The sequence below is a fragment of the Pongo abelii genome, chromosome 22 (genome assembly GCF_028885655.2).
Source record: "Pongo abelii isolate AG06213 chromosome 22, NHGRI_mPonAbe1-v2.0_pri, whole genome shotgun sequence".
Taxonomy (NCBI): Eukaryota; Metazoa; Chordata; class Mammalia; order Primates; family Hominidae; genus Pongo; species Pongo abelii.
The window spans coordinates 49643782-49654433 of NC_072007.2; the positions used below are offsets into that span (position 1 = coordinate 49643782).

General features: G+C 47.9%; 2 protein-coding genes across 4 annotated transcripts in view; both read right to left on the minus strand.

Annotated features, from left to right (window-relative positions):
• Window positions 1-9288, minus strand: part of BRWD1 (bromodomain and WD repeat domain containing 1) — a 127837-nt gene extending 118549 nt beyond the window's left edge. For 2 of the 3 annotated variants that reach the window (XM_024239366.3, XM_063720900.1), the window contains exons 1-4: window positions 8860-9288; window positions 8635-8693; window positions 8463-8492; window positions 8263-8322 (exon numbers count right to left, since the gene is read on the minus strand). In XM_024239366.3, coding sequence (XP_024095134.3) covers window positions 8263-8322; window positions 8463-8492; window positions 8635-8693; window positions 8860-8908 — 198 coding nt within the window. In that variant the 5' untranslated portion in view covers window positions 8909-9288. The remainder of the gene's footprint in view (window positions 1-8262; window positions 8323-8462; window positions 8493-8634; window positions 8694-8859) is intronic. The other variant, XM_054542520.2, reaches the window with a different exon arrangement.
• A 116-nt stretch (window positions 9289-9404) lies between these two features.
• Window positions 9405-9844, minus strand: LOC100435987 (putative uncharacterized protein encoded by BRWD1-AS2). Its single transcript, XM_063720901.1, is given in 2 exon segments — window positions 9405-9548; window positions 9551-9844. Coding segments are annotated over 2 exon segments (438 nt in total).
• Window positions 9845-10652: the final 808 nt, after the last annotated feature.

Consider the following 10652-nt stretch of genomic DNA (forward strand, 5'->3'; position numbering starts at 1 on the left):
GAGAAGGAATAAAGAAGAAATGAGATAAAGAACAGGTAGACTTAAACCCAACTATGTTTAATTATGTTAAATACAAATGAGCAAGGCACAGTGGCTCACACCTATAATCCCAGCACTTTGGGAAGCCAAGGCGGGAGGACTGTCTGAGTCCAAGAGTTCAAGATGAGCCTAGGCCATATAGTGAGACACTGTCTCTACAAAAAAAAATTTTTTTTAATTAGCCGGCCATGATGGCACACACCTATAGACTCAGCTACTCAGGAGGCTGAGGCAAGAGGATCCCCTGAACCCAGGAGGTCAAAGCTGCAGTGTGCCATGATCATGCCACTGCACTCCACCCTGGGCAACAAAGTGAGAACTTGTCTGGAAAAAAAAATAAATAAATACGAATGACCAAAACATCACTAAAAGAATGCACATAAAACTACACGCTGTTTACAGGAGATAAACTTAAAATATGTGAACACAGAAAGGCTGAAAGGAAAAGGACAGAAAAAGATACACTGTGCCATCACTAACCAAAAGTAAGTTGGTGTGGCTATATTAATGTAAGGCAAAGTAGATGGGAAGACAAGAAGATTATAATGAATAAAGCATTTTCTAATATTTAACGTCAATTCAATAGGAAAACAAAAATCCTAAATTTGAATGTACCTAATAACAGCTTCAAAAAGGACAAAAAGAGCAACAAATCCACAATCATATTTGGATTTTTTTTTTTTTTTGAGATGGAGTCTTGCTCTGTCGCCCAGGCTGGAGTGCAGTGGCGCAATCTCTGCTCACTGTAACCTCCGCCTCCTGGATTCAAGCAATTCTCTTGCCTCAACCTCCCAAGTAGCTGGGACTACAGGCATGTACCACCATGCCTGGCTAATTTTTGTATTTTCAGTAGAGACGGGTTTCACAAGGTTGATCAGGCTGGTCTTGAACTCCTGACCTCAAGTGATCTGCCCGCCTTGGCCCCCTAAAGTGCTGGGATTACATGCGTGAGCTACCACATCTGGCCATAGTTGGAGATTTTAACAAATCTTTCTCAGGAATCAAAACAGTAAGCTTGCAAAAATCCATAAGGATACATATGATCTGAAAATAAACAAGTCACTCAACTTTTATCCCTTAGATACAAATAACTTGTTGTTGTTGGGTGAGCCTATGGAAACTAGTAACTACTCTCTTTTAAGGTAGCACAGCCAGCCAGGCACAGTAGTTCACACCTGTAATCCCGGCACTTTGGGAGGCCAAGGTCGGTGGATCACCTGAGGTCAGGAGTTTGAGACACCAGCCTGACCAACATGGTGAAATTCCATCTCTACTAAAAATACAAAAATTAGGCCTGGTGCAGTGGCTCACGCCTATAATCCCAGCACTTTGGGAGGCTGAGGTGGGTGGATCACAAGGTCAAGAGATAGAGACCACCCTGGCCAACATGGTGAAACCCTGTCTCTACTAAAAATTCAAGAATTAGCTGGGCGTGGTGGCATGTGCCTGTAGTCCCAGCTACTCAGGAGGGCTGAGGCAGGAGAATCACCTGAACCCAGGAGGCGGAAGTTGCAGTGAGCCAAGATTGCGCCACTGCACTCCAGCCTGGCGACAGTGCAAGACTCTGTCTCGAAAAGAAAAAAAAAAACCTTATCTGGGTGTGGCTGTGCACTCCTGTAGTCCCAGCTACTTCGGACACTGAATCGGGAGGATCACCTGTGCCCAGGAGTTTGACCTGCAGTGAGCCATTCATCATTGCGTCACTGCAGTCCAGCCTGGACAAGAGACCCAAACTCAAAAAAAAAAAAAAAAAAAAACAACAAAACACACCAAAGAATTGAGACTAGTTATCTCTAAATATCTTTTTTTTTTTTTTTTTTGAGACCGAGTCTCACTCTGTCGCCAGGCTGGAGTGCAGTGGCACAATCTTGGCTCACTGCAACCTCTGCTTCCCGGGTTCAAGTGATTCTCCTGCCTCAGCCTCCCGAGTAGCTGGGACTACAGGTGCCCGCCACCACGTCTGGCTAATTATTTGTATTTTTAGTAGAGATGGGGTTTCGCCATGTTGGCCAGGATGGTCTCAATCTCTTGACCTTGTGATCCACCTGCCTCGGCCTCCCAAAGTGCTGGGATTACAGGCGTGAGCCACCACACCCAGCCTAGATATCTTTAAATATCTAACCCTGCATTGGGCCTGTCAAATCCATGTTATTTAATTGTAATTTTCATGTATACGAGTGGTAAAGACAGAGGAAGAAGGAAATATAACTACAGAACTGAGCCTAAGAATTGGGAAGGACTAGGTTTGTAGAGGGGTTTATTTAAAGGAAAAGAGATTAAGAGACTTAATAATTGAATAATGTGTTACATTTTTGTGGGCCATTTTCTTTGACCGGAAAAAATACCAGAAGATCCTTATATTTAGTGTATCATTAGGAAACTCATTAAGATTTAAAGAAATATATTGGAGTAGTCCTTTTGTATGAGGAACAGACCTAAAAGTCATTTATATTGAAATCAGAATTTGGTTTATTAGAATTGCAAGTAGTCATTTTTCTTAAACCTTCAAGTACAAATCTTATTTATAAATCCAGAAACAAATAGTTACTTTTATTCTTTGGTTACTGTTTAATTGATAATTGAAAATTTGTTTATTTATTTATTTTGAGATGGAGTTTTGCTCTTGTTGCCTAGGCCGGAGTGCAATGGCTTGATCTCGGACCATTGTAACCTCCGCCTCCTGGGTTCAAGTGATTCTCCTGCCTCAGCCTCCCAAGTAGCTGGGATTACAGGCACCTGCCACCACGCCCGGCTAAGTTTTGTATTTTTAGTAGAGACTGGGTTTCACCATGTTGGCCAGGCTGGTCTCGAACTCCTGACCTCAGGTGATCCACCTGCCTCAGCCTCCTAAAGTGCTGGGATTACAGGTGTGAGCCACTGAGCCTGGTTATAATTGAAAATTTAATCATAAAATATTTTATACCACTTACACATTTAATCAAATTTCCTTGGGCATTTTTCACTACACTTAGAAGTGTATGGTTATTTTAATCACCTCAGCAGGGTTAACTTAGACAAACCTAACCATGAATTTTCTAAGACTAAACTTGTAAACAGATTTCAAATTTATTTTGTAATTTTTTTTTTACTCTATCAAATAAATGTAACTCAGTAATTACAAAACTTGTTACTATATCAGAATATATACTTGTATGAATATCAATGTATTATATGTATATATTTTATGTATATATGCTTGTAGGTATATACTGTACATATTGTATGTATATATACTTGTGTGAATATATTTGTACTGTCTTTTTTCTTCATCTTCGCTTGTTAACCTTCCTGGGTTATAACTTAATTACCCAAACTAGGAGGAGACTAGTATTACCATTTTAAGTACTCTACAGGATTAAGGAATCAGGTTATGATAGAAGATTATAGGCTATGACTTGGAACTTGGGTGCACTGCCAGATACCTTAAGTCTTAGGCTGAGCCTTTTTTAATAGTAAGACCCCTGTAAAACAAAAACCTCTTTTACAATTTTGTATTTCCCACAAGACTTGGAACTAATCCATTATTTAATTTTCACAGTGGAACTCTAAAGACCCTTCATCCTGAGGGTAGCTAATTTCTTTCCTCTATGGATTCTGTATTGTCATTGACTATAGAGATCTATCATTCTATAGATATTTCATTTGCAACTTGGGAACGCTTAATGATCATGGCAGTGTGATTGATGAGTTACAGTCTAGCAATATAGCAGTGCAGGTAGAGACTAGAAACTTGGGAGCTGGACACAGAGGCTCACACCTGTAAACCAAGGTTTTGTAAATTTTTTTTCTACAGATGAGGTGTTGCTTATGTTGCCCAGGCTGCTCTCAAACCCCTGGCACAAAGTGATCCTCCCACCTCAGACTCTCAAGTCTCTGTGTAGCCTTAGCCACCACACTTGGCTTCAATTCTTATAAAAAGCAAAAGCAGGCCTGGCAAGGTGACTCATGCCTGTAATCCCAGCACTTTGGGAGGCCGATGCAGGTGGATCACTGAAGGTCAGGAGTTCGAGACTAGCCGGGCCAACATGCTGAAACCCCGTCTCTACTAAAAACACAAAAAGTAGTCAGGCATAGTGGTAAATGTCTGTAATCCCAGCTACTCAGGAGGCTGAGGCAGGAGAACTGCATGAACCTGGGAGGCAGAGGTTGCAGTGAGCCAAGATTATACCACCGCACTCCAGCCTGGGCGACAGAATGACACCGTCTCAAAAAAAAAAGAAGCAAAAGTACCAAAAATACTCTTGCCCCCAAATACAAGTTGGAATAACAGCATAGTCACAAGTTTAAGATAAATTGTGGCTTTACAAACACTAATACTAGAATCATCTAAAAAGCTTTTTAAAATACTGATGTCCAGTCCCACCACAAAGATTCTGATTTAACTGGTTTGGGGCATACTCTGGGCAACCAGATTTTATAAAGCTCCCCAGATGATTCTTATCTGAAGATGAAAACCACTAAGAAAAAGGAACAAGTTACCATCATGAGGAACAATCAGACAAATACAGAATGTGAAACATTCTACGGGATAAATGATTTGGTCTCCAGTAAATCAACGGCATAGAAACAAGACTATTCAAGATAAAAAGAGATTTAAGATAAACAGGGCAGGGGCCGGGTGCGGTGAGTCACACCTATAATCCCAGCACTTTGGGAGGCGGGCAGGTCACGAGGTCAAGAGATGGAGACCATCCTGGCCCACATGAACAGCCGTCTCTACTAAAACTATGAAAATTAGCTGGGCATAGTGGTGTACGCCTGTAGTCCCAGCTACTTGGGAGGCTGAAGGAGAAGAATCGCTTGAACCCGGGAGGCAGAGGTTGCAGTGAGCCGAGATCACACCACTGCACTCCAGCCTGGCGACAGAGTGAGACTCCATCTCAAAAAAAACAAAACAAAAATCAGGGCAGGTGTGGTGGCTCACACCTGTTAATTTCAACTTTGGGAGGAGCATTTGAGACCAGCCTGGACAACATAGCGAGTCTTTTTCTCTAGGAAAAAAAAAAAAAAAAAAAAAAAACTTAGCCAGGTGTGGTGGCACATGCCTGTGGTCCCAGCTACTCAGGAGGCAGAGGGCTGAGGTGGGAAGATTGCTTGAGCATGGGAAATGGAGGCCTCAGTGAGCTGTGATCATATCACTGACTGCACCCCAGCCTGGGTAAGAGTGAGACCCAGGGCGGGGTGGGGAGAGAATCAATCAATCAATGCATGTATGGACCTTTCTCAAGACCAAATCAAACTAATTGTAAAAAGACACCCAGGGAACAAACACAAAATCTGGATATGGACTCTGTGATATTGGCACTTGATGATATAATAAGCAGTCCTTATTTTTTAGAGATGAACTCTGACAAACTTAGAGATGAAATGTAGTGTCTGGAATTTGCCTTAAAACATTCCAACACATTAACCAATGAAATGAATGGCTTTCTGGAATTTGCTTAAAAACAAGGGAGCAGACAATATGCAACATTCTCTGATAATCACTGAGTTGGAAAATGGGCACCTAGTGGGTGGGTCACTTATTCTTTTTGTTTGAAGATTTCCATTGATAGTTTCTTAAAATATATGTATACCTCAAATAGCAACCAAAGTAAATATAGCAAGTTAGTAACGTTCAAAATTCAAATTTGTTGGCCAGGCGCAGTGGCTCACGCCTGTAATCCCAGCACTCTGGGACACAGAGGCAGGCAGATCACCTGAAGTCAGGAGTTCAAGACCAGCCTGGCCAACATGGTGAAACCCCTTCTCTACTAAAAATACAAAAATTAGCCAGGTGCCTGTAATCCCAGCACTTTGGGACACAGAGGCAGGCAGATCACCTGAAGTCAGGAGGAGTTCAAGGCCAGCCTGGCCAACATGGTGAAACCCCATCTCTACTAAAAATACAAAAATTAACCAGGTGCCTGTAATCCCAGCTACTGAGGAGGCTGAGGCAGGAGGATCACTTGAACCCAGGAGGCAGAGGTTGCAGTGAGCCGAGGTTGCTCCTCAAAACAGACTGTATCAAAAAAAATAATTATTATTCAAATTTGATGATATACAGGGATGCATTATATTATTCTCATTTGTGTACATCTGAAATACTTCTTTTCTGTTGTTGCGTTTCGAGACAGGGTCTCGCTCACCTAGGCTGGAGCACAGTGGCTTGATCAGGGCTCACTACATCCTCCACCTCACTTCAGGCAGATCTGGAACTCCTGGCCTCAAGCATCCTGCCAAAGTGCTGGGATTACAGGTGAAGCACTGCAGCTGGCCTGGAATACTTCTTAATAAGGTATTTTTAAAAGACTTTGAAAGTTTAGAAACTATACATATACCATTAACAAAAGAATAATTCTCTACACAGCAGGCTCATCATCACTCAGTCCTGGGGGACTGGAGGGCAGAAAAGAAGGTAAAAAAGAAAGGATACCCACCAGACAGACCAAATTAGGGAGGCAATAACAGATGCCATATGTCATTAGCCATATCACAGAATTTAAGTGATTTTAAACAATAGTAAGTAGGGTTTTAAGCAATTCTAGCAACAAAAGCCAAAAAATTTATATACATTTCTTTTTTTTTAAAAAGGAACTAGGCCTTGCTCCATCTCCCAGGCTGGAGTGCAGTGGCAGGAGGATAGTTCAATGCAGCCTCAAACTCCCAGAGTCAAGTGATCCTTCCGCCTCAGCCTCCGAAATAGCTGGGACTACAGGCACGCACCACCACATCCGCCTAATTTTCTGTTACTTATTTTTTGTGGAGATAGAGTTGGTCTGAACTCCTGGCCTCAAGTGATCCTCCCACCTCGGCCTCCTAATGTGCTGAGATTGCAGCCATGAGCCACTGCACCCAGCCCCTATAAATGTACTTTAAAAGTAACTTTTCCAGTAGTTACAGCACTACATTTGTTTCAAGTTACTTTCTCTCAGGTAGCACGACTACAGCATCATAACCAATAATGCTTTTCCACTTCACCGATAAAGCTATATTACCCGTGAAGAAAACTAAAAAAGGGCGTCCTTTAAATGTTTCCTCAACGTTTACAAAAAAAAACTATCTCAAAACGTCAAACTCAACACATTGCCATCAGAATTTTTAGAACTCATTCTCTTGAAAACATCCACTTTTAAGTGTTTACTTCAAAATCTAAGAAAGTAAATATTAAAATTATTTATTACTTGCACCAAGCTTCAAGTGTTAACTGTTCATGGAAATAACACATCCTCTGGTTTCTTCTGTTGTCTAATTCAAAACCGGTAATCTTCTACCACTTTTTTTTCTTCTTTTCACTTGCCACCATACTCTACCACTCAAGTGTTATAGGTCTTCAAACTGTGGTAAAAGATCACTCAGAAGCTCTTTTCTTTCTCAATTGTTTTCCTTATACAAGATGCTGAATATGGCCTGGCAATTAATGAATTCCTTTATCCTAATAACGAAATGGCAAAAATATATTCCTGAAAAATGTCTCCAGTAAAAACAAACGAATCCCTGCAACTGCTGTAACTATAGATAAAAGCAAGTTATATAGAGACATTGAACAGGTTCACAAAAGAAATGATACTCTAATGCACGATTAACCGAGCTCAAAACAAAAATAAGTGCCTATTTAAAGCACTTTATTGTATTATCTACAAGATCAGTGTGAAACTCATCAACTACGGCGTTCAACAAATATTGTACAGTGGAAAGGAGCACAAGCACTACAGTGGCATATTCATACAGCTGCAAGATTTTTATGACGCTGCTGACAAAAGAAAAAATAAAAAGCTCAACACAAGAACATTTCTCCACCTTCAGAGACCAATGATTCTACTCCTAGGGAACAAGTGGGGGACAGACCCGGGCGGGGCAAGAGCAGGGAGGCCAATCAGAGCGCGAGTTACAAGCGCGGTGGCGGGGAGGAAGCGAATAAAACCGCCCAGTTGAATGGCTGGCTGCGCACGCCACACCCCCGCAGAGGCGGCGGCACCTGGAGCCCCACCCCTCCCGCTGGACCTCCGCGAGTCGCCCCCACCGCTCCGCCCCGCGCCGCCCCCCATGACTGTTTCCTGCCAAAACAAACCTGGCCGCCTCAAAAACAAAACATCTTCAGCAGGGAACGCAGCTATCCCCGGGCCGCCCCCAAGTGCGGGTCACACTTTGCACCCCACGGGCCGGGGTCCCCGCAAGGGGAAGGGGCGGGGGGCGGGGGGCGGTGCACGGAAAACCCGGGGAACAAACGTGCCCAATGCTCACCAACTCCTCGTAGCTCCTGTTGTGCTCGTTGCCCTCCCAGTCCAATCTCTTCGGCAACAACTGGAAAGACACGAAACGCACACGAGTGACCACCGCTCAGGCGCGGGGCGGGCGGGGGGCGGGGGGCGAGGGGCGAGCATCCCTCAGGGCAAGGTCGGGAGGAGGGACGCGAGGGAGCGCGGGGACGGGCGCGCACAGACCTGGTACTGCTCCAGCTCCTGCACCAGCACCTGCGGCCGAGAAACGCGCGGTCAGGGGTGGGGTCGGGCCCGGGGTGCGCCCGCTTCACCCCCGCCCACCACCCGCGACCCCCGGCGGCGGCGGGGACACTGGAGACGCCAAGTCCGCAGCCGCCCGCGGGCCCGCACTCACCTGGGCCGCTCTCCGACACGGGCCCGCCGATAGGTACCGGGCGATGAGGAAGTACAGCTCTGCGGGAAGACAAGGAGTCGGGTCAAGCCCGGGCGGGGAGGGGCCGGGGCCGGGGACGGGGACTGGGACTGGGACGAGGCCGGGGAGCCGGGGGAGCCGGGGAAGCAGGGGAAGCAGAAACAGCCGGGAGCGCCAGGGCGGGGGTGGCACGGCCTCGCGTCTTACCCGACTCGATGAGAGGCACCGGGCGTCGGGCGGACGAGGGCTCCGCCATGGCCGGGCGCGGGGCGGGAGGAGGGAGAGAGCGAGCGAGCGGAGCGTGTAGGCCGCGCCGAGGCCTGACCGGGCTGGCGTCCCCTCTTCTCAGGCGCGCGCCGCCGCCGCCGCCGCCGCCGCCGCCGCCGCCATGCCGTGCGCGCCGCCTGGACCGACGCCTCCGCAGGGGAGGAAGTAGTGCCTCCGCAGGAGGCGAAAAGTAGTCCCTCCGCGGGGGGCGGGGGTTGCGCCAAAGAAGGACCGCAGCTCGCGTCCCGCCCGGGGAGGCGAGCGTCGCTTTGCTTTCTGCCTCCGGGGACTCGATGAGGGGAAAGTGACGCGACGGCAAGGACCTGGGCGCTGCGGCGGCGAGTGGGGGAGGGGAGGGCGCGTGGTTCGAATCCCTGCGCGCGATGAGGCGGCCGCCCGGGCTTTGTGAGGCGGCAGCGCGACACCGGGCGGGCCAGCAGCGGGCGGGTGTCGGGGGCGGAAGCGCGGCCACGGGAGGGGGCGATTCACCGCCGCCCCCCGTGGGGCGTGGGTCCTCTACGCGGGACCGCGGGGGCCCCGAGCCGCGGGTTTGGCAAGGTCGCCCGCTCCGGGTCGCCCGGAAGGGTCATTTCACGGACCGGTCGTCTGGGGCCAGCGCGTCTTGCCCCCCCAACGGAAGACCCTTCGCTTCGAGGACACGAAAGCCTTTAAAGTGAGGATTGGCTCGCCGCGCCTCCCGCAGAGGGGAACGCCGCCCGGACCCGCGCTCCTGGGGTGGGGGCCTCGTATGCCGGCGTTGCCGGAGCGTCTGCGGCGCTGAAGGCTGCCGAGACCCAGCCGCAACCCCCACAAGCCAGCAGCCCGGCAGAAAATTACATAAAATGCAGCGCTTCGCCGAGGGGGTGCGAGTCGGGGGAGCAGCGCGCAGCTGCAGCTGACGGCTCGGCCGGATCCGTCCAAGCATGGACAGGAAAACGGGACTGCGGGGAGAGGGCGGTGCAGACGGGCCGTAGACCCTCCTTAGGAAGAGAAGGCGGAAACTAGGGAGCCATGTGCAGTTAGAATCCTCTTGGAAGACTAGTAGGATGTGAGGTTGGAGAGGTGGACGACGACCAGAAAATTCCCTTGTCTTGCCAGGCTTCTGACCTAACTATGAGTTTCCTCCGCGCATCCAGCCTGCCCTGCTCTGGCCCCTAAAGTACAGCAGTAACACTCAGTGGTGTCCCTGCCTTCCTGGAATGCGCGTTAACATTCTGATTCTTACTCATGGCAATAACCTACACACCACATAGAGGTTAAATGTGGTTCGGGTCAGACTCTAGGGCAGGACTCACTGCCAGCACCTTGTCTTGGCTCCACCAGCTTGACCTTGAGCAAGTCACAACCTGTGGGTCTCAGTTTTCCTTACCTGTAAACCGTAGATAATTCCACATTAGTAAACAGATAATATTTGTGCCTGTCTCAAAGTTGTGAGGGTTTAATGAATTAATGTGTTCCTGGCATACAGTAAGCACCGTGTACAAGTTGGCTTTTATTTATTTGAGACAGGGTCTTGCTCTCAGGCTGGAGTGCAGTGGCGTGATCTCACCTCACTGCAACCTCTGCCTCCCGGGTTCCAGCGATTCTCATGCCTCAGCCTCCCGAGTAGCTGGAATTGCAGGCACTCGCCACCACGTCCGGCTAATTTTTATATTTTTAGTAGGGATGGGTTTCACCATGTTGGCCAGGCTGGTCTCGAACTCCTGGCCTCAGGCGATCCACCCGCCTTGGCC